The 24,498-nt window shown below is 36.7% G+C and overlaps 1 protein-coding gene and 1 pseudogene across 1 annotated transcript; one reads left to right on the top strand and one right to left on the bottom strand.

Moving 5' to 3' along the window:
* Nucleotides 1-3,687: 3,687 nt before the first annotated feature.
* Nucleotides 3,688-4,629, top strand: LOC104657702 (olfactory receptor 9K2-like). Its single transcript, XM_010357570.1, has one exon. It carries the CDS (start codon nt 3,688-3,690, stop codon nt 4,627-4,629), a length of 942 nt encoding a protein of 313 aa, XP_010355872.1.
* Nucleotides 4,630-7,279: 2,650 nt separating this feature from the next.
* The window catches only part of LOC104657705, a 28,326-nt pseudogene continuing 11,107 nt past the window's right edge, over nt 7,280-24,498 (bottom strand).

Below are 24,498 nucleotides of genomic sequence, written 5' to 3'. Positions count from 1 at the left end.
ACAGAAATCACACTTAGTGTTTGCTCCTCATATGACCTCATGGGATGGCTCTGGAGGTTAACCTTGTTATGAAATTATAATTGACTTATTTTTCAGCCTTCTCTCAGAGGAGCTTCTTCCTCCAAAATTCTGAAAAATGTTATGCTGCAATTCTCTGAAATAGTTTCATGAGATTGGAAAAAAACTAAGACAACTATGGATTCCAGCTGCTGCTATCTTCATAGGCCATCAGGGATCAGAGTTTTGTTCACTTTAAATTTCCATTTTGCTCCCATCTTCATTCTAAGGCCTGTGAAATGTGACAGCAGGGAGGCAAGAGATTTTCATGCAGTTTGATTTCATAGATTCAATTAGCATTTATTCAATTTTGGTAGGGAAAGACCCATTATTCTCTGAGAAAACGACAGAGATTCCTAGTCCGTCATCTTCATACTGTGTGCAGGAAGACAACTATAACAGGTTTTCAAACAAAATTATATTAAAGAAAGAACAAACTTTAATAACAGGTAATGGGAAATTATGGAGCCAGGCAAAACCGCAAAGAACATGGTCATGCCATGCCTATGAGGATTGTTATTTTGCTGGGGATTAAACATTATTTGAGATGTTTAATTTTGATGTTGTCATTGATAGTTTTTATTTTTCAATATATCTTTTTTTATAGAAGGAAGTAAAAAGAATTTGGAACTTTATAGTTTCATGTGAAAAAGTTTACAAGACAAAAGAAACAAATTCAGGTAAGAATAATTATAAAACAACAAATCATATTTATTTTAATCATATAATAAGACAGCCAGAACATTTTCAATATGCTTAAATACATTTTTTTCTTGAGTTTCAAAATGTGCTAAGCCATAAATTAAAAATTATCAACATGAGAATAAACTTCAATATTCCTATTTTATTGCTTGAAGAAAGATCATGACTAAATCAGACTGGGAACATGATAATTGATGTTTAAAATCTAGCCCTAGTGATATGTATTCTATAATTTTTCTTGTTTCACTTCTTAGAAAACCTCACAATCATAAAAATTCTCCATTATTGCTATTCCAATTATTTCATACCAAAATTGGCTCTTTATTTAAAATTCTTTATTAATGGAGATAAATATTTTGATGGTCAATATTCTATAAATTTGCATGGAAATTCTATAATTATAATCCTGTAATTATTCTAAAGTCAGCTTGCTCTCAAAAGGCTGTCTATACTAAAGTTCCTATGCTCCAAGAATGTCTTACCTAAAGGTTTTATCATCTTTAACATTTAAAAACATGTGTTCTTCAAAAGTTAGCAGTGAGCTTATTTATTTACTATTGGTCATTTAGTAATGAATTAAAGGTAGTTATTATATCGTCATAAACGTCTCATATCAGGTATCATACCATGTTTTAAGTTGGAATTACCTTTTTTGTCTTCATTTTTAGTGCCAAACACAATACTTGACACAGCATAGATCCTTAAACATATTGACTCAACACGTTAGTTGATAATCAGAAAGTTGGAAATGTATTAATTCTTGAAAAACGAATGTCACTTTCAAAAAGGGTCAAAAAGTAGCATTCGATTTGGTATAAGAATTTAAGAGTTTTTCCTTCTCTTTCAACTGCCCTTCTCCGTCTTCCTCCTCCTCTACTTCTTCCTTTTTATAATATATATATATATATATATATATATATATATATATATATATATGGTTAAACAACAAGGCCTGTTAAGCTTATGAGTTTTTAAAAGAGTTGACATATCATTGATATAAAAATTATATATACTTAAGGTGTAAGACTTGATGTTTTAATGTCTATACATTGTGAAATGATCACCACAATCAAACTAATTGTCACAAGCTTGTGACTTATTATTACAGAAGGGAGAGACATGTCTGAAATGATTTTAGCATGTCTTAAAAGTCATTTCTATTCTCTATAACTGACCTCCTTTTCCTATTCCAAACCAACAAATGATGGCTGATGTGTGAAACTGTTCTATTCAGCTTCATGCCTAAAAAGCTTTATTCTATTCCAGGAATAAAATTTAGTCATCCTCATGCATTTTAAGCTGTAAGTCTAATTTATTTCACCCAATAAAACTAAATGACTATACATTTATTTGAATAGGTTTCAAATGTATGGTGGAACAGTTGGTGTGAGGACAGTGGAGACTGAGAATACTAATGTTATTATGTTCAATCATTTTTTTCTGTTGATTTGAATGTATTTTAATTAATTTTAGTCTTTTTTGGATGAAGTTATTGAGAGAGGTAACAAATGAAAGATGTAAGGAAGGTCATGAAGGCTTTGGGATCTGAGAGCCTTTTGTAGAATATAGGAAAATGAAAAAAGTAAACCTCTTAAACCTCTTAACACTTGAGGGAGGATAAAGAGTCAGAGGAATTCTGCATGCTCTGTAATTATGATTGCTAGCATAGCACTTATTTCAGTTTTGGCAAAGATATTTTTCTGGATCATTTGCTCACTTTTATTATCCATACCACTCCTTGGAAGGATGAATGATACTTTGCTTAAATGCTACCAAAGAAGAAAAGATGTGGTAGGATCATCTTTAATTGCTAGACAACTTAATAGACAATGAGTCTGTTGTTTTACATAAAAATAAAAACCAGAAATATGTCAAATTAACCAAAGTTGTTTTGGTTGCTTAATAGGTCACCCAAATTCAAATAGGTTAATTTGGGTGTGTTTAAGAAATTAATACTATTTATTCTTAAACTACTAAGCTCTTACCATCAGCTTAAGAGTTCAAAAAATTTGCTATACAATCTATTCTTTTACATAGTCCATAATTTTTATTGACTGTATAGATCGTATAGCAAATATAATTTTCTTAATTTACATCTATTTTTTCTCAAATTTGGAAAAGTTTGATGGCATGACTTTCTTGACAGATTTATGTAGAAAAAAGCAGAATCAATGAACTTCATAGAATAAAAAATATAAAGACATAGTTTACATTTTACTTTTGTCCTTAAATAAAATTAAACTAGTTCCAGAAGTTGAAGACTGATTGCATTTTAAAAGATCCCTGTATACCTATGTAATAAACCTGCACATTCTGCACATGTATCCTGTTTATTTTTTTCAATAAAAAAAAAAAGATCTCAAAGTAAAACAGTTAACTGATAATTTCCTTGAGGTTGTAAGAGCTCTTTTGGTGTAAAGTTCATGTTACCTTGAAATGTACTTTTAGCTTTCTTTTCCCTCATTTATTTATTAGCATTTTGAAGCAATGTGTTTTTAAAGGAAAAATGAATATTACATAATAGATTCAAACTTAAGGAAGAGTCTTTTTCTTAGTATTAGGAATTTGCTGATAATATTTTGAAATCGTCACCTCAATCACAAATGACATGTAATCACAAACCATCTTATGTAACAAGATAGAGAGATATAAAAAAGTATCAAACTACATTGTGTTGAAATTATTACTAGTGTGGATACAAAATACTGTACCTTGGGTCCAAACTCCATTGTAAGCCAGTTGTGTTACCTTAGGCAAGTCAAAATATCTCTCATCTTTCATTTGCTTATGTGTGTAAACTTAATGGGATAATGAAGGCATATGCTAACTATGAAGTTTTCTTTAATGGTAAGTGTTTTTGTTATAGTAGAGGAAGTGTAGAACATTTATTTGCTGACTTCCTCTTATATCTTGAAGCAGAAATTTGCCATGGGTGACAAGGGAGGAAACAACCATTCAGAAGTGACTGACTTCATTCTTGTAGGCATCAGAGTTCGTCCAGAGCTCCAGAGTCTCCTTTTCCTACTATTCCTGATTATTTATGGGATGGTTCTTCTCGGAAACCTTAGTATGATTGGCATCATTGTGACTGATCCCCGGCTGAATGCACCAATGTATTTCGTCCTAGGCAATCTCTCCGTCATCGATCTCTCCTACTCTACTGTTATTGTACCCAAAGCCATGGTCAACATCCTATCTCATAAAAAGACCATATCCTTTGCAGGTTGTGTGGCACAGCTGTTCCTTTATGCACTTTTCATGGTAACAGAGGCCTTTGTTCTGGCAGCCATGGCTTATGACCGCTTCGTTGCCATCTGCAATCCACTCCTCTACTCTGTTCGCCTGTCAAGAAGTGTCTGTATCCAATTGGTGGCTGGTTCCTACCTCTGTGGCTGGGTCAGTTCCATCCTTCAAATCAGTGTCACATTATCCATGTTTTTCTGTGCCTCCCGAGTCATTGATCACTTCTACTGTGATTCAAACCCGATTGAAAAGATATCCTATTCTAATATCTTCATGAATAAGATGGTGTCATTTAGTTTGGCTGTCTTCATTATTTTGCCCACAATAGTTGTCATTGTCATATCTTATATGTACATTGTGTCCACAGTTGTAAAGATCCGCTCCAGTGAAGGAAGGAAGAAAGCCTTCTCCACTTGCAGCTCCCACCTGGGGGTTGTAAGTTTGCTCTATGGGACTGTCTCTTTTGTGTATCTCACACCTCCAAATAACCCTGAACTTCGCAAACTGGCTTCAGTATGTTACGTTTTGTTCACACCTATGTTAAATCCTTTAATCTACTCTTTAAGAAATAAGGATGTTAAAGATGCCATGAAAAAAGTCTTACGGAAGAAAAAAGTTTTACTCTAAATCTGCTTTTATTTGTTTTTCTGTTTCTTACATCAATTATTTTTTACTGCCTGATTGTCTAGATGTAGGCATTTAGAGTTCAAATTTATTTATTTATTTATTTATTTATTTATTTATTTAGATGGAGTCTTGCTCTGTCACCCAAGTTGCAGTGCAGTGGCATGATCTCGGCTCACTGCAACCTCTGCCTCCCAGGTTCAAGCGATTCTCCTGTCTCAGCCTCCTGAGTATCTGGGATTACAGGTGTGAGCCACCACGCCCTCCTAATTTTTGTAATGTTAGTAGAGACGGAGTTTCACCATGTTGGCCAGGCTGGTCTCAAACTCCTGACCTCGGATGATCTGCCCACCTCTGCCTCCCAAAGTGCTGGGATTACAGGCGTGAGCCACTGTGCCTGGCCAAGTTTATTATTGTTTTTTTAAATAAAACTCCTTAACTCTTCTATTCCACAGCATGAATAATTTCCCATAAGGAATGTTTGCATAAAGTACTTACTTTTTCCCAAGGCAATGTTAAATTGGAAAGTTCTGGATATTTATGAAAGCCTGTTATGTTTCTACAAACAGTAATGTATTTGTCACTTTCTTTCTGTCTTTTCACGTAATAATATGTTAGGTGAAATGGGGAGGTATAATATTTAATTATTTCTCTTTGCATGCCTAGGTGAAATTTAGATACAGAACATACTTTATACGATGACTAACTTGGAGACTGTGTGTCCCAACTGGTTTATATGCAAATGATATTTGGTATAAAGGCTAGGATTGTGTTTTGGTTCTGATGACATGCCAAAGACGTGAGAGCATGTGTATCTGATGAATAGGAAATAGAATGGAAAAATAACCTTCTCCATGAAAAGCATTAGGTAAAATAAAGCTCTTCGTTGAATTATAGGGGCCAAAGAAGACATATGGGCAAATTGCTTTGATTTGGTTGAAATCAAGACATTTTATTTAATGCTCTGTGAATGACAGTCATCCCTGTTTTGCTCTAATATAATGAAAATGTCTTCTTATGATTTTATGATGTTTTTAGCTCATGCTCTCTATCTTCTGAATACCAATTATTGGTTATGAATATGCAATTAGTGAAAGCTCTGTATTGAAATGAAGTCAGCTTGAAAATCTCAGTTACAGATATCACAAGATTTTATAGTAGCCTTTATAAATAGTTGAATTATATGTGTGTGTATATATAAATATATGTGTATGCATGCATACCTTACAGTAGCCTTTAAGAATGGTTGGATTGTATATGTGCATGCATGCATACACATGTATATGTGTTTGTTAGTGTATATCTGTGTGTATTAGTTTGGGCATGAGATATTTAAAAACTTGATTAGTCCTAAACTTTAAATGTCAGTTGAGAAAAGGGTAGTTAAGACACTGCCCCACAACTTTGATAGGTATCAAGGGAAGCCAGGTTCCAGAAAAAAAGTCAGGTCAGGGTTAGTATTTCGCAAGTGAATTTTTTTTTTTTTTTTTTTTTTTTAGACAGAGTCTTGCTCTTATTGCCCAGGCTGAAGTGCAGTAGTGCGCTCTCGGCTCACTGCAACCTCCACCTCCTGGGTTCAAGTGATTCTCCTGCCTTAGCCTCCTGAGGAGCTGAGATTACAGGCATATTTCATCACGCCCAGCTAATTTTTGTATTTTTAGTAGAGTTGGGGTTTCACCATGTTGGTCAGGCTGGTCTCAAACTCCTGACCTCGTGATCTGACCGCATTGGCCTTCCAAAGTGCTGGGATTACAGGCGTGAGCCACTGCACCTGGCCGTGCCAGTGATTTAAGAAATACTTTAGACAATTACAATCCCTAAATCTAGAAAACATCATCAAAGACAAAAATTAAACCTAATAAATAAAATACATCTTCCAGTTTTGTTCATATACTTGATATCTTGAAAACCTAGAATATGGATCTTTAGGTCTGTTTTTTCTGTTTTTGTTTAGCTAACTAAGTCTCCTTTGATAAATGTGCAATGGAATGCATATTTGTAGATTAAATTTTATTAGGGGAAGGAATTTGAGGATAATTATTCTTATCTAAGAGATAAAGAAGGAAGCTAAGATACTTAACAAGTCAAGGTTATATTTATCTGCCCCTCCCTAGGCCTGTCAATATGCCATTTCTCTTAATGCTTAATTTCATAAAAATGGTATTTGAGAGCGAAATAGAAATTCAACTCACTGGGGAAATGGATATTTGGTATAAATTATTATTAGTCTGGAGATTCCTTTCTTAGGTTTAGGTTTTACTATTTATACTGAATGCCCATTAGCCTTAGACTGTCATTTTTTGATGCACCTACCCAGTGTGAGTACTTAAGGACTACTGGGGAAAGGCAGTAGAATATTGAATAAGAATGCAGCCTAGATCCATTTGCTTTAGTCTTAAATATGCTGGATTACATATTCTGCTTTGTAGCCATAACAATTGCAGTATTCCGAGGAATAACCTCATATGTGGCATTGTTTAAATTACCTCAAATATTCAAAGAAATCCAGAAAAAAAATGGAAAACCTAAGGCAGACTGATGTCCAAGGTGTTAAACTCAGGTATTTCTTATTTTCTTTTAAATTGTCATAAATATTTTCCTTGGTAAATTTTTTTCTGGGTTCATATGCCTCATATAAAAAGTAGTGCCCAATTTATAACTTTCTTGTTACTTGTGCCATCAAGATTCCATCAGAACAAGCCAATGTTATACCAACATTTTGTTGACTCTCATTGACGAAGTGTTTTATTTTTAAATTATGTGTAGATTGCTTTTGAAACATTGCTACATCCAAGAGAGTTTGAAATTCACATTCTGCATCCTATACATCAAAAGTTTTTATTTAGAGGGTACTTTAAAACTTTATACAAAAATCCACATTGAAAAAGCTTTTAATATAATGATATGATCTTGAGAGGCTGAAGATTATATTAGGCTTCTTAAATGCTCAACGTACTTGTATTGCATTGTTTTATTTTCCCTGGTTATAACTTTTCGGCCATACACATATATTGATTGATCTGTAGCATCATGTACTTCACTTTGTCTTTAAATTTGATGTGATGTTGGTATTTACCTAACATTTAGTTCTGTTAACATTTGGCGTATGGATGTGGACCTTTGGTGAGGGTACTTAGAATATGATTTTCTATTATCAGGACGCTAAGATTCTCTGACTCAGACAGTTGCAAATGATAAGCACTGATTTAAACTTCACAAATTACGTTAAAATCACTAAATTAAACATTGTTTGCTAGCACCCAGAGCTTACTCCATTTGCTTTCAGGTAGTTTCAAGTCCGTATTATGGGATTTAAATTATTATGTTGATTGAAGCAGCTGAACTAATAAAGTATAAAAATGCTTCAGTGGTGGATTGATACTGAACTATGTTATTCTTACTCTTGTGAGTTGAGAACGAGATATCACTTTGCCCAATTTCATGATAACAGAATAGGTGATAAAATCAATAAAAATTCTGAATGTAAACTATTATCCTAGTGATCAGAGTGAGGACAAAACTACTAGTTGAGGTGCGGAGAGGAAGAGGAAAAAAAGGGAAGAGGTGGGTTAAAAAAAGCAGGATATGTCAGAACTGAAAATAACATGAATGAAAAAAAAGAATTCATTTCAAAGTCATTTCCTAATTATTCCAATTTTGTATAAAAAGACAAAACAACAAAACCTCCAAACTTTACAAACACTAATTTCCATATTTCTTAGGTTTATAAAATATGGCTTGTAGATTTTTTTTTTTTTTTTTTTGAGACGGAGTCTGGCTCTGTCGCCCAGGCTGGAGAGCTGTGGCCGGATCTCAGCTCACTGCAAGCTCCGCCTCCCGGGTTTACGCCATTCTCCTGCCTCAGCCTCCCAAGTAGCTGGGACTACAGGCGCCCGCCACCTCACCCGGCTAGTTTTTTGTATTTTTTAGTAGAGACGGGGTTTCACCATATTAGCCAGGATGGTCTTGATCTCCTGACCTCGTGATCCGCCCGTCTCGGCCTCCCAAAGTGCTGGGATTACAGGCTTGAGCCACCGCGCCCGGCCAGGCTTATAGATTTTTGAAATAGCTCCTTCTTTCTCTTTTCTTTTCTTTCTTTCTTTCTTTTTGTCTTGTTCGTTTCTTTGTTGTTTTTTGAGACGGAGTCTGGCTCTTGTCGCCCAGACTGGAGTGCAGTGGCGCGATCTCGGCTCACTGCAACCTCCCTCTCCCAGGTTCAAGTGATTCTCTTGCCTCAGCCTCCGGAGTAGCTGGGACTACAGGCACGTGCCACCACGCCTGGCTAATTTTTTTTGTGGCTATTTTTAGTAAAGACGGGGTTTCACTGTGTCAGCCAGGATGGTCTCGATTGCCTGACCTCATGATCCCTCCACCTTGGCCTCCCAAAGTTCTGGGATTACAGAATAGAGCCACGGTGCCTGGCCTCTTCTTTCTTTATCAACATTTTTAAAGCACCCACTTGTTTACATTTTTTGACACTCTGATGATTGGCATCAGCTTCCTCAGTTGAATGTCTTGTAGTTAGGTTTCTTTTGTGACAACCTCCACAAACTGGCTTTGGATTTAAGCAAAAGATAAACATTTAGTCATAAATTTTCTTTTGCTCTGTCTGCACATACACAATAGTAAGGCTGGAGAAGATGAGTTTCTCCTGAACATTCCAGGGAACTAGAAAACAGAAAACAGAAAACAGAAAAAATTTCTAATGTAAACCAAACTTGTCAAATGCTACTCTTGGAAATATTTACTTCGATAAATTTAAGGCTCTTTTTCCTTCTGCTGGAAAATTAAATTACAGTGAATAAGACCCTATGTTCCCACTTTGAGCATGTATTCACTCATTATTCTAACAATCCATCTCAGATATTCTACTGTCCAGATTCTTTTCTTTCAGTTCATACAGTTATCAAACTTGAACATGTAACATAATGCAAAAAGTTCATGTCTTTACAAAATTATTGTCATTCTATCCCTTAAGAGACATGATTCAAAATATTTTGTGTTGCTCTATTTAGCTACTAGTCTAACATTCCCAGTCGATTTCCATTCTTATATTAATTAATTGAGAATCCTGTTTTAATAGTTTATAATCTATACACTGATGGTAAGCTATCATCATCCCTACTATAATTAATAATAAATAAAATATGTAAACAAATATACCTTTCAATATGAATGAGAAAACATAAACAATTTAATTAAATATTAAAGTTGTCTTAAAATATTTATCGAGGAAGTAAATTTGAAGCAAACTAAGTCCTTATTTGTGAAACAGGCCATGAGGTTACATTTCTTACTATACATTTCTTACTTCTCTTTGTATTTGGTGTTCTCTTGCCTTTGATCTCAGCTTTTCAGATTCCAATGTCTAGTGAGTTTGTTCTAATCTGCATCCTGGAGAGTTTTAGTTTTGTGGGGTACACGTACTGTAGTGTATACTCTCAGTTGCCTTCATAGGGAGGCACTGTCTTCTTTCTTCTTGACAAACCTCGTGTCAGGAAAGTTTCTATCACCAGTGGTAGATCTTTAGTTTACTCTTATTATAGCGTTTTTATTCCTCTTTAGTGGTAACTAGTTCAGGAATGGAAACATATTCTATTAAAATATACTTAAATAAGTTGAAGTAAATAGTCTGCTGGAGAGTTTGGGAAATACATGCATTTATTTTTCCTTATTTAAAAAAGAGGCAGAATTAATGAAAGACTACAGCTCCTCAATTTCTTTTTGAACCATGTGGGAATAGAGAATTTACAGGATGCCAAATACTTATTGTTTTGTTATCAAGTAAAAACAAAGTGATCTTGTATATATTATTTTCAAATAAATATGTGCATAATATATTCTCATGCGCTGAATGTTTTTGTTCTAGTAGGGATCATATCTGTTTTAATAACTACCACTACGCTCATCATTTGATAAAATTATGGTAAGCTAAACTGACTCTCAAGAGCCCTGTTCTTTCACTGGCTAAACTGTCAGATAAATGCAAAGAAAGCATCACATTTATTTGTCATCTTTGCTGGTGGCACTAATTCTCTGCTATTCCTCTTGTGAGCTGTATAAATTTTAATATATTTTAGCAAGAAGCTCCATGAAATTCCATTTGTCCCCTACTACTTTATTAGTCCTTACTCTATGTCATGGATCAGCTGTGCATGTTTACCAATTTCTTCAGCCTTATACCACAATTACATATACACTTAGGAAGTGGGAAATACACTACGGATTTTTAGGTTCCATGGTATCTGTTAGGAGATGAGGACAAATCAAAACCCATTCCCTGTCTTACCCTCTGGAGTCCTTCATTCTGATGAGCAGCCTGGGTAACATTCTGGGTTCTTAAGATCTAGTGATAGTTCTAAAACAGAATCCAAATATCTCTAAAGGTCCACAAAATGTTTGGGTGTATACTTTTCTTTAGTGCTTAGTAAACCATAAATCAGCCACCAAAATATTCGGAGAAGGATTGTTGGAAGGATTCCAGTTCATATCTTTGGTATTAGAATGAGAACCTTACTCAGGGCTACCTAGACTTCTTCATTTTGGTGACTCTGTCAGAATTGGAAGATGAACAGGTTGTGACTCATAGTGGCTAAAGTTAGGTCTCTGTTGAATAGATTGGTTCTCTCTCTCTCTCTCTCTCTCTCTCTCTCTCTCTGTCTCTGGAGTACCCACTTATTTCATTTCCCATGATTAACTAAATATAGGTGGAGATCACTGTGCCACATCCATCTTTTTGACTAACAAGCCAAAGCTGCTACTATCGTCTACATGAAATTTTCCTTGGCTCTCTCAGTCAAGTGCCACAATTTGAAGTCTGTCACTACACCATTACCACTAATATCAGGAAGATTGTTTTCACGTTATCATTGCCCCATGAACATTCTTAGGGAGAAACATCACGGCTGATTTGAAAGTCGCTGGTTGTTTCCTTGGTCACTGGTAAATGGAAAATTTTATAACATCTCAGGGTGAACCTATCCAGGATATATTAAATAATTATGAGAGTAGGTCTTCTTAATTGATTAAAAGTTTGATAGAAATATCTTTTGGAGTTTATTAACATGATGTTGGAGATAATTTTGGAGATATGTTTAAAAATATTTAAAATAAAATCGTTTACTTAAGATTTTAAAATATTGTTTACAAAATTCTGTATTATTGAGTTAACTCTGAGGAGGGTGGGGATATACAGCATTTTCATAACACTTCTCTATTAGGCTGGTCCGGGACAGAGATCCATCTGTAGGAATTTGATTTAGATAATGTTAAAAAAAATTGAGAAGGTTGGATTTATTATGAGATTTGCATGACCATGGGCAGAAATTCTAAGTCAACAGCACTTACGTTTAACAGAACCTTAATTAAATTTGAGACTTACAATAGATGGCTCAAAGTCTACTTTAAAATAGACCATTGAAAGAAAAGTAAGCTAGGCATGATTTTAAAGTGTTTTGGCAGTGTGAGCTAGCAATTGCAGAGAGATTATACGGGGAGATAAAGAGGGCTCAAAACCATAGCAGATATGAGAACCACTGGCAAAAATATAGCAGTGACAAGCTCCATGGTGAGTTTATTGGAGCAAAATCGGTGTGTGCTAGTGTTGCTGTGGGAGGCTAACAGGTTGTAAAGGGTCATGGAATCTTTAGGGAATCATCTCTACTTTTGAGTTCAGGGTGGTAACTTCATGAACTGGGTGGACAGTAGTTTTAGTAGTTTCAGTTGTAGCAGCAAAATGAGCACAGGACCAGAGTCTGCCTGAGAGTCACAGGCAGGAGCCAGCTGACAAATGAGGATAAGTAGCAATGTGGATGGGCTTGAGAATAGACATTACAGAAGCTTAGGGAAAACAATGATGTTAAAGTACAGAATTTGGCTTATACACTATTGAAAAACTGTGTCTCTAACAGAGAATGTTATGTTTCCCTTGCTATACATGTCGCTATTTTACTTAAAAATTCATCGAATTCATGAGAGCATTTGTCTATCAGTAGGAAAGATTTAATTTTTCCTGAGCTCCCTTTGCAGCTCTATGTTGTCTTGTAGTAAATTGGTTCAAGTAAAAATATTCTTGAAGTTGACAGTGAAATGTAAGGACAATATACAGCCAGCTTTTTGGAGGGAGACTGGGCATTTTCCAGAATACTTGACTTTGAAACCTGAGCAAGGAAGGGGTTCTAAAAAATATAGAGTAAACTCAGACAAGATTCTTCTTCTCTTAGTTGGAGCAGAGTGTCTCTTCCAGTCACACGAAAGATATTTTTTTTTTGTTTTCTTTTCTTTTTTTTTTTTTATTGTATATGCCTGCTGTTTATTGTTTTTTTTTTTTTTATTATACTTTAAGTTCTGGGGTACATGTGCATAACGTGCAGGTTTGTTACATATGTATACTTGTGCCATGTTGGTGTGCTGCACCCATCAACTCGTCAGCACCCATCAGGTCATCATTTATATCATGTATAACTCCCCACTGCAATTCCTCCCCCCTCCCCCCTCCCCATGATAGGCCCCAATGTGTGATGTTCCCCTTCCCGAGTCCAAGTTTCCTCATTGTTCAGTTCCCACCTATGAGTGAGAACATGTGGTGTTTGGTTTTCTGTTCTTGTGACAGTTTGCTAAGAATGATGGTTTCCAGCTGCATCCATGTCCCTACAAAGGACGCAAACTCATCCTTTTTTATGGCTGCATAGTATTCCATGGTGTATATGTGCCACATTTTCTTAATCCAGTCTGTCACAGATGGATATTTGGGTTGATTCCAAGTCTTTGCTATTGTGAATAGTGCCGCAATAAACATACGTGTGCATGTGTCTTTGTAGTAGAATAATTTATAATCCTTTGGGTATATACCCAGTAGTGGGATGGCTGGGTCATATGGTACACCTAGTTCTAGATCCTTGAGGAATTGCCATACTGTTTTCCATAATGGTTGAACTAGTTTACAATCCCACCAACAGTGTAAAAGTGTTCCTATTTCTCCACATCCTCTCCAACACCTGTTGTTTCCTGATTTTTTAATGATTGCCATTCTAACTGGTGTGAGATGGTATCTCATTGTGGTTTTGATTTGCATTTCTCTGATGGCCAGTGATGATGAGCATTTCTTCATGTGTCTGTTGGCTGTATGAATGTCTTCTTTTGAGAAATGTCTGTTCATATCCTTTCCCCACTTTTTGATGGGGTTGTTTGTTTTTTTCTTGTATATTTGTTTGAGTTCTTTGTAGATTCTGGATATTAGCCCTTTGTCAGATGAGTAGGTTGCAAAAATGTTCTCCTATTCTGTAGGTTGCCTGTTCACTCTGATGGTAGTTTCTTTTGCTGTGCAGAAGCTCCTTAGTTTAATTAGATCCCATTTGTCAATTTTGGCTTTTGCTGCCGTTGCTTTTGGTGTTTTAGACATGAAGTCCTTGAACATGCCTATGTCCTGAATGGTACTACCTAGATTTTCTTCTAGGGTTTTTATGGTATTAGGTCTAATATTTAAGTCTCTATTCCATCTTGAATTAATCTTCATATAAGGAGTAAGGAAAGGATCCAGTTTCAGCTTTCTACTTATGGCTAGCCAATTTTCCCAGCACCATTTATTAAATAGGGAATCCTTTCCCCATTTCTTGTTTTTGTCAGGTTTGTCAAAGATCAGATGGCTGTAGATGTGTGGTATTGTTTCTGAGGACTCTGTTCTGTTCCATTGGTCTATATCTCTGTTTTGGTACCAGTACCATGCTGTTTTGGTTACTGTAGCCTTGTAGTATAGTTTGAAGTCAGTTAGTATAGCTGTGGGTTTGTCATAAATAGCTCTTATTATTTTGAGGTACGTTCCATCAATACCGAATTTATTGAGCGTTTTTAGCATGAAGGGCTGTTGAATTTTGTCAAAAGCCTTTTCTGCATCTATTGAGACAATCATGTGGTTCTTGTCTTTGGTTCTGTTTATATGCTGGATTACGTTTATTGATTTGCGAATGTTGAACCAGCCTTGCATCCCAGGGATGAAGCCCACTTGATCATGGTGGATAAGCTTTTTGATGTGCTGCTGAATCCGGTTTGCCAGTATTTTATTGAGAAGTTTTGCATCGATGTTCATCAGGGATATTGGTCTAAAATTCTCTTTTTTTGTTGTGTCTCTGCCAGGCTTTGGTATCAGGATGATGTTGGCCTCATAAAATGAGTTAGGGAGGATTCCCTCTTTTTCTATTGATTGGAATAGTTTCAGAAGGAATGGTACCAGCTCCTCCTTGTACCTCTGGTAGAATTCAGCTGTGAATCCCTCTGGTCCTGGACTTTTTTTGGTGGGTAGGCTATTAATTGTTGCCTCAATTTCAGAGCCTACTATTGGTCTATTCAGGGATTCAACTTCTTCCTGGTTTAGTCTTGGAAGAGTGTAAGTGTCCAGGAAATTATCAATTTCTTCTAGATTTTCTAGTTGATTTGCGTAGAGGTGTTCATAGTATTCTCTGATGGTAGTTTGTATTTCTGTGGGGTCGGTGGTGATATCCCCTTTATCATTTTTTATTGCGTCTATTTGATTCCTCTCTCTTTTCTTCTTTATTAGTCTTGCTAGCGGTCTGTCAATTTTGTTGATCTTTTCAAAAAACCAATTCCTGGATTCATTGATTTTTTGGAGGGTTTTTTGTGTCTCTATCTCCTTCAGTTCTGCTCTGATCTTAGTTATTTCTTGCCTTCTGCTAGCTTTTGAATGTGTTTGCTCTTGCCTCTCTCGTTCTTTTAATTGTGATGTTAGAGTGTCAATTTTAGATCTTTCCTGCTTTCTCTTGTGGGCATTTAGTGCTATAAATTTCCCTCTACACACTGCTTTAAATGTGTCCCAGAGATTCTGGTATGTTGTATCTTTGTTCTCATTGGTTTCAAAGAACATCTTTATTTCTGCTTTCATTTCGTTATGTACCCAGTAGTCATTCAGGAGCAGGTTGTTCAGTTGCCATGTAGTTAAGCGGTTTTGATTGAGTTTCTTAGTCCTGATTTCTAGTTTGATTGCACTGTGCTCTGAGAGACAGTTTGTTATAATTTCTCTTCTTTTACATTTGCTGAGAAGTGCTTTACTTCCAATTATGTGGTCAATTTTGGAATAAGTGTGATGTGGTGCTGAGAAGAATGTATATTCTGTTGATTTGGGGTGGAGAGTTCTATAGATGTCTATTAGGTCCGCTTGGTGCAGAGATGAGTTCAATTCCTGGATATCCTTGTTAACTTTCTGTCTCGTTGATCTGTCTAATGTTGACAGTGGAGTGTTGAAGTCTCCCATTATTATTGTATGGGAGTCTAAGTCTCTTTGTAAGTCTCTAAGGACTTGCTTTATGAATCTGGGTGCTCCTGTATTGGGTGCATATATATTTAGGATAGTTAGCTCTTCCTGTTGAATTGATCCCTTTACCATTATGTAATGGCCTTCTTTGTCTCTTTTGATCTTTGATGGTTTAAAGTCTGTTTTATCAGAGACTAGGATTGCAACCCCTGCTTTTTTTTGTTCTCCATTTGCTTGGTAGATCTTCCTCCATCCCTTTATTTTGAGCCTATGTATGTCTCTGCATGTGAGATGGGTCTCCTGAATACAGCAGACTGATGGGTCTTGACTCTTTATCCAGTTTGCCAGTCTGTGTCTTTTAATTGGAGCATTTAGTCCATTAACATTTAAGGTTAATATTGTTATGTGTGAACTTGATCCTGCCATTATGATATTAACTGGTTATTTTGCTCGTTAGTTGATGCAGTTTCTTCCTAGCCTCAATGGTCTTTACATTTTGGCATGTTTTTGCAATGGCTGGTACCGGTTGTTCCTTTCCATGTTCAGGGCTTCCTTCAGGGTCTCTTGTAAGGTGGGCCTGGTGGTGACGAAATCTCTAAGCATTTGCTTATCTATAAAGGATTTTATTTCTCCTTCACTTATGAAACTTAGTTTGGCTGGATATGAAATTCTGGGTTTAAAATTCTTTTCTTTAAGAACATTGAATATTGGCCCCCACTCTCTTCTGGCTTGTAGAGTTTCTCCCGAGAGATCTTCTGTTAGTCTGATGGGCTTCCCTTTGTGGGTAACCCGACCTTTCTCTCTGGCTGCCCTTAAGATTTTTTCCTTCATTTCAACTTTGTTGAATCTGGCAATTATGTGTCTTGGAGTTGCTCTTCTGGAGGAGTATCTTTGTGGCGTTCTCTGTATTTCCTGAATTTGAATGTTGGCCTGCCCTACTAGGTTGGGGAGGTTCTCCTGGATGATATCCTGAAGAGTGTTTTCCAACTTGGTTCCATTTTCCCCCTCACTTTCAGGCACCCCAATCAGACGTAGATTTGGTCTTTTTACATAATCCCATACTTCTTGCAGGCTTTGTTCATTTCTTTTTCTTCTTTTTTCTTTTGCTTTCTCTTCTCGCTTCATTTCATTCATTTGATCCTCAATCGCTGATACTCTTTCTTCCAGTTGATCGAGTCGGTTACTGAAGCTTGTGCATTTGTCACGTATTTCTTGTGTCATGGTTTTCATCTCTGTCATTTCGTTTATGACCTTCTCTGTATTAATTAGTCTAGCTGTCAATTCTTCCACTCTTTTTTCAAGATTTTTAGTTTCTTTGCGCTGGGTACGTAACTCCTCCTTTAGCTCTGAGAAGTTTGATGGACTGAAGCCTTCTTCTCTCATCTCGTCAAAGTCATTCTCTGACCAGCTTTGATCCATTGCTGGCGATGGGCTGCACTCCTTTGCAGGGGGAGATGCCCTCTTATTTTTTGAATTTCCAGCTTTTCTGCCCTGCTTTTTCCCCATCTTTGTGGTTTTATCTGTCTCTGGTCTTTGATGATGGTGACGTACTGATGGGGTTTTGGTATAGGTGTCCTTCCTGTTTGATAGTTTTCCTTCTGACAGTCAGGACCCTCAGCTATAGGTCTGTTGGAGATTGCTTGAGGTTCACTCCAGACCCTGTTTGCCTGGTTATCAGCAGCAGAGGTTGCAGAAGATAGAATATTGCTGAACAGCGAGTGTACCTGTCTGATTCTTACTTTGGAAGCTTCGTCTCAGGGGTGTACTCCACCCGGTGAGGTGTGGGGTGTCAGACTGCCCCTAGTGTGGGATGTCTCCCAGTTAGGCTACTCAGGGGTGAGGGACCCACTTGAGCAGGCAGTCTGTCCGTTCTTAGATCTCAACCTCCGTGTTGGGAGATCCACTGCTCTCTTCAAAGCTGTCAGACAGAGTCATTCGCGTCTGCACAGGCCTCTGCTGCTTCCCCTGTTGTGCCCTGTCCCCAGAGGTGGAGTCTACAGAGACAGGCAGGTTTCCTTGAGCTGCTGTGAGCTCCACCCAGTTCGAGCTTCCCAGTGGCTTTGTTTACCTACTTAAGCCTCAGCAATGGCGGGCGCCCCTCCCCCAGCCTCACTGCTGCCTTGCGGATAGATCCCTGCAGACTGCTGTGTTAGCAATGAGGGAGGCTCCGTGGGCGTGGGACCCTCCCGGCCACGTGTGGGATATATTCTCTTGGTGTGCCAATTGGCTTAAAGCGCAGTATTGGGGTGGGAGTTACCCGATTTTCCAGGTGTTGTGTGTCTCAGTTCCCCTGGCTAGGAAAAGGGATACCCTTCCCCCTTGCGCTTCTCAGGTGAGGCGATGCCTCGCCCTGCTTCAGCTCTTGCTGGTCAGGCTGCAGCAGCTGACCAGCACCGATTGTCCGGCACTCCCTAGTGTGATGACCCCAGTACCTCAGTTGAAAATGCAGAAATCACCAGTCTTCTGTGTCACTCGTGCTGGGAGTTGGACAACGAAAGATATTTTTAACCTATTTCCAAATACACTCGACTGGTCACTAAATATGTACTATAGTGCTATAGAGTAGTGCTATATAAGTGGATCATCAGATAAATATGATGTTTTGAGAGTTAACACACAGAAACATTAAATTTAGAAATAATTTCAAACTTATAGAGAATTGTTGGTACAAAATAAAGATCTTTTAAAAGAAATCATTTGAGAGTAAGTTGCCAACGTAGTAGTCCATCTTCCCCAGATACTTTCGTGTGTAATTCCTACCAACAAAGACATTCTCCTCATAATCATATTTCAGTACACAGAATCAGGATTGCTTTACCGTCATCTAAACCTCCTAATTGAGCAGTTGTTCCAAAAGCATCATTGATAGTAAAAGGAATGGTAATATGTAAAGTTTAGAGTCACATTTTTGCATCCAGTTGTATATGTAAGTCTCCTTAAATATAGAACAATTCCTCAGTCTTTCTTTGATACTCCTTGATTTTTTTTGTCTTGATATTCTTGATGATTTCAGGCCAGTTATTGGGTAGAATGCCCCTCAAGTTTGTGTTTTTCTGGTTTTCTTAATGATTAAATTCAGGTATGTATCCTTGGCAGGATTATCAAACAAGTGGAGTGAGCCGTGTTTACAATACGTTCTCTCAGTGGCACACAAAGTCAATCTGTCCCAAACCCATTTGATTAAAATCGTATCTGCTATCTTCCTCCTCTGTAAATTTACTTTCTCTTTTTGTAATTAGTAAGTATTTTTATTATTAAATATTGTGAGACCATGTAGATATTCTAGTTCTCTAATTTTGAAAAATTTATTTATTTATATCAGCATGAACTCATGGTTTTCTACTTTATTTAATGTGTTATAATACTTTATTGACATTATTTATTTTGATGCTCAAATTATCCCAAATTTAGCCAGTGGGAGTTTCTTTGAGCTAGCTTCTGTGTTTTTTTGACTTATCTCCAATATTCTTTTTTTTTTTTTTTTTTTTTTTTTTTTTTTTTTTTGAGGCGGAGTCTCGCTCTGTCGCCCGGACTGGAGTGCAGTGGCCGGATCTCAGCTCACTGCAAGCTCCGCCTCCCGGGTTCACGCCATTCTCCTGCCTCAGCCTCCCGAGTAGCTGGGACTACAGGCGCCCGCCACCTCGCCCGGCTAGTTTTTGTATTTTTAGTAGAGACGGGGTTTCACTGTGTTAGCCAGGATGGTCTCGATCTCCTGTCCTCGTGATCCGCCCGTCTCGGCCTCCCAAAGTGCTGGGATTACAGGCTTGAGCCACCGCGCCCGGCCTCCAATATTCTTTTAACACGTTATACTTTTTGACACAAAACAACGTAACAGATTTTTGTTTTCTTTGCCTATCTGATATGAAATTAGGCATTTCTCCAAGAATCCCTGGTTCCTTTTAGTGGAGAAGTGTATTTGGAAATCAAGATATGGGTGATGTGTGTTCAATGTTATTGCTGTTTAGGTGCTGGTAGGTCTCTTAGTTGGCAGACATACATACGTATATGTACACATCCACATATATTCATACGTGCACTCATACATGTTTGCATACATACCATCCTTTGCCTTTACATTTCTATGAATGAGTGATATGGTTTGGATTTGTGTCCCCCCCCAAAGCTCATGTTGACTTGTAATCCCCCATGATGGAGATGGTGCCTAATGGGTGCTGATTGTACCATGGAGACAAACTTACCCCTTGCTGTTCTTGTGATAGTGGGTTAGTTCTCATGAAATCTGGTTGTTTAAAAACATGTAGCGCCTCCCACTTCTCTCTCTCTCTCCTGCTCCACCATGTGAAGATGTGCCTGCTCCCCCTCTGCCTTTTGCCATGATTGAAAGTTTCCTGAAGCTTCCCCAGTCATGCTACCTGTACAGCCAGTAGAACCATGAGCCAATTAAAACTCTTTTCTTTATAAATTACCCAGTCTCAAGTAGTTCTTTATAGCAGTGTGAGAATGAACAATTACAGTGAATCTATTCTTATACTATGAATTCCAATCTTCAGTACAGAGTTTATTCTGGTTTCTCAATTTCCATATTGCAAACTCCCTCTCCAATACTCATTATGTTTAATATATTTACTTTTTGACTAATTCCACTTTATACATTCTCTATTCTCTCATTACAGCTGTCTCTCTTTTCCCTACATGATTGTTCTTTTTATCTTAATCTGGCTTCTGCACTTGTTGCTGGGCTGCTGCTAGTATAAACCTGTGTAAATACCCTTTGCATCCTGCCCATTATCCAACACTCTGCCTGGGGCCTTTCTGCTGTGTGGGAACCATCTACAACCCACCATGCTCTGCTGTCCTATGCCAGGTCCCACCAGTTGACTACTATGAATGCTTTCCTGATCCCACATTTACTCTGATGCGATGATAAATACGGAGAATCTCATGGATTTCTTCTGTTATAATGTTACAGCAAAGATCTTTGTAAATTCTCTCTGGGAAAGTTTTTATGGATGCTGTTTGGGAAAGAGACACCAAAAGAGTTTCATTATTCTGAATTTGTGGCTTGAATTTGGGAAGAGTTGATAGAAGAGACAAGATATGAACACAAGCCATTAAAAATGGTTACAGTTTCAGGCTACAGTGAAAATAAACAGAGAAGCAAAAACTGATAATTAGAAATTCTAGGCCGGGTGCGGTGGCTCAAGCCTGTAATCCCAGCACTTTGGGAGGCTGAGATGGGCGGATCACGAGGTCAGGAGATCGAGACCATCCTGGCTAACACGGTGAAACCCCGTCTCTACTAAAAAAATGCAAAAAACTAGCCGGGCGAGGTGGCGGGCGCCTGTAGTCCCAGCTACTTGGGAGGCTGAGGCAGGAGAATGGCATAAACCCGGGAGGTGGAGCTTGCAGTGAGCTGAGATCCGGCCACTGCACTCCAGCCTGGGTGACAGAGCGAGACTCCATCTCAACCAAAAAAAAAAAAAAAAAAAAAAAAAAAAAAAGAAATTCTAGCTTATTCAGAATAGACAAAATGAAAAACTGTTGTAAATGCAAAGAAAAGCATACAATGTTAACAGTTCTCAAGTGAGATGATTTTGACACTATAAAGAACGTCTACACTCTGTGAACCAATTAACTTGTTTTAGGGTAGCCTATGTACTCAAAAATCAGTTTGTCATGTTCCCATCTGTGTAACACATTGCATGAAAGGATTCAAAAGATTTCCCCCTGTGTATAAATAAAACAAGAGGCACCCAACATGGCCAAAATTATAAACATTTTATTGTTTTCTCTTATACTCATTTTTTGAAAGTCTACCTTCAAACTTTCTACAACATACTATATCAAAAAAGTTGTCTTTTATATTTTATAATGTGTTGACACAACCAGACAATTTTAAATTGGCGTTACTCCCTTTCTTTTCTTTCCTACACATGCTCCCATAGTCAGGCATGACTTTTCAGATATGCCTTAAAGTGTTAAATATGAAAATGATACTAATGCATCCCAAATCCTACATATTCTTTTCCACATATTAAATGATGGCCAGTTTATATTCTATGTAATAAAAGAGATCCATGTATAAATTAAACCTATACTTGATGATTGAGCATTTTGTCATGCTTAGATATGGTATTTAAATGTTTGTCCAAATAGTGTAAGTAGAATTATTAAATTTTCATTATAATCAGCATTATAAGAAGTAAATATGTTTATGAGAGGAAATGCTTGTTAAAAGTAACCAGATATTATGCTTTGCTTTAGTTGAGCTTTTAACTGATATAATTATAAATTCCCACTTACTATATCATTTTTGTGAAAGTGAGAACTTATTATAAAATCTAGTAAAAGTAATTTAGGAAATTTAAATTGATTAGGCTTTGCATGAGAAAATGAATCTAAATCTTGTATAAATGAAATCATTATTTTCACATTATTTTTTAAAACTGATAAGAGCAGGCAGAAGAAATATCATTGTTTCAAAGCCAAAATTATTGTCAACTTACACAAGGCTTTTTTTTTTTTTACCACATTAATATATCAAATATGAATCTCATTTTTTGGAGAATACTGAAGTTTACTTTGTTTTCTTGTCTTTCTAACAACTTGCACTACACTGATATCTACCACAAAGACTAATAACCAAAACCCTTACAAATTTAGCTAAATTATTTTTCTCCTTAAGTTTTATCAAGTGTCCGAAGCTTATTTTAAGCAAACCAACCAATGTAGAACATTTTGCATGAAGTATTTCTAGAAAATTTTACAGTTTTCTCATATTGAAAATGCTTTTCTAGTCTTTATAAGCTAACGAAGAACAGCTTCATCTGATCAACAGACTACTGTGTAGTTCTATAAGTGAAGATATATCAATGTGTTTGCTGAGAAAGTATTTCTGACTCAAAACGCACTTTATTCTTATCAAACTCGTAGGCAGATTAGCACATTCAGAAATAGTTTTTAGCTGACTAACTCTCAACATATTGTGTATTGCTTTTTCTGTAGCACCTGTTGAGTGAGATTGAGGGTTCAGCTAGGGTCATAACTTTAAGCACCATTAAGTTCTTGATGTCAGTACGTGAAGCACAATTTTACATCTGAATTTTCCATCATTTATATATTTCTATGGGCCTTTCTTATTGTATGAAAGAGGAGAAAGAGAAATCATGTACTCAGAATTATTAGATTTTTCATAGTCATGAAACTGTTCTTCTCAAATCAAAAGTAATTTTCTCCATTCTTCATTCTTTCATTCATTTGTTCTATTTTGTACAGTTTATCAAATCATGAACACTTTTCTTAAAAGCCAGAGACTTTGCCATACAAAACCAGTTTCAAAAGTTTTTGGGAAACATTTACGCATCTTCTCCTCATAGATGTGAATGTGCCTGTTTGAAATAGATGTTATTACAGTGTGTGAAAATGGCTTTAGAACCAATTTATTTCCAAATATTTCCTGACATAAGAGAGAATTTGCCACAGATTCAGAAAAAGTACAAAAGATCTTTGTAAGAAATGAATTACTGCAGGATAGAAAAGGCATTTTTAAAATTTACAGGATTATAGTGAGAACTAGAAGTCTCATTTTCCAGTGGCAGCTGTAAGTCAAAGTAAATGTAGCACAAAAGCTCCATAATAGTCATAGTTATTCCAGATCTCTAAGATCTTCCCTTTATTCCAGAGAGAAATGTATTGTTTTCTTTCTGATGATTTAGGCTCACAATGGCATACAGATAAAATGCATAGCTTAAAGGATGTTAAAATAAAGTGAACACTCAAGATGAACAATAAAAAAAGTCAACTCTGTAGAACATCTGTCTTGTTGACTGTCATCTAATAGATACTGTCCCACAATATCAGATGTCCATGAGGAAGCATGAGGCTGGGGACAAATCAGGATCAGAGTTAGATTTGCTGAAAAACCAGAATTAGGGAAGAAATACAAAATTAGAGCAAGAGTTCTATAGCTACATGACATTCACCCTGGGAACTGAGAAAAGAGAGATCTTGGTGAAAACACTTCAGAAGGCTCAAATCTCTGCACATGAGGTTGAGTTAGGTTTGGCCTTCAGTTTACCCAGCAAAACCTTCAAAAGAAGTTTCAAAGGAAAAAGGAAAAAAAGGTAGTTTTTTTCCTACCTTGAAAAAAAAGGGTAGTTTACTTGCAATGAAAGTTTGCAATAAAGTCTAGGCTTTAGGACTAGCTCGCCAGATTGAAGAAAAAAGAAAAGCAACAGCCATTTAAAGGAAAAACAAAATCCCCAAAACTCACAAGATTATCAAGGTTACAGGTATTATAGTTAATCTGATCTTGGTGATAAATATGCCAGTTATGTCACACCCATAAATTCCATGGCATATCTTCAGATATAAGCATTGTGAAATTCAGAAAAGAGTTTCTTTTTATTAGGGAGTCAGCAATTTATGGGGAATATCAAGGTTTATCTTAGGGAGGGATCAAAATTAGACAGAAAGACTCTGTTTTTATTTGTTTTTTTGTTTCGTTTTGTTTTATTTGATGTAAAGAAGCAAAACTCATGTGATATGATAATTAGTTACCACAAGGGCAGCCAAACAAGCTGACATTTTTACCTCAGGTAATTAACCACAGTAACATAGTGTGATGGTTAATATTAAGTGCCAACTTG

This window comes from Rhinopithecus roxellana, chromosome 10, assembly GCF_007565055.1.
Source record: "Rhinopithecus roxellana isolate Shanxi Qingling chromosome 10, ASM756505v1, whole genome shotgun sequence".
Lineage (NCBI taxonomy): Eukaryota > Metazoa > Chordata > Mammalia > Primates > Cercopithecidae > Rhinopithecus > Rhinopithecus roxellana.
This window is presented reverse-complemented; position numbering and strand designations above follow the sequence as displayed.

Coding starts and splice junctions, on each gene's coding strand:
- LOC104657702 (XM_010357570.1), top strand. CDS start 3,688: ATGGGTGACAAGGGAGGAAACAACCATTCAGAAGTGACTGACTTCATT.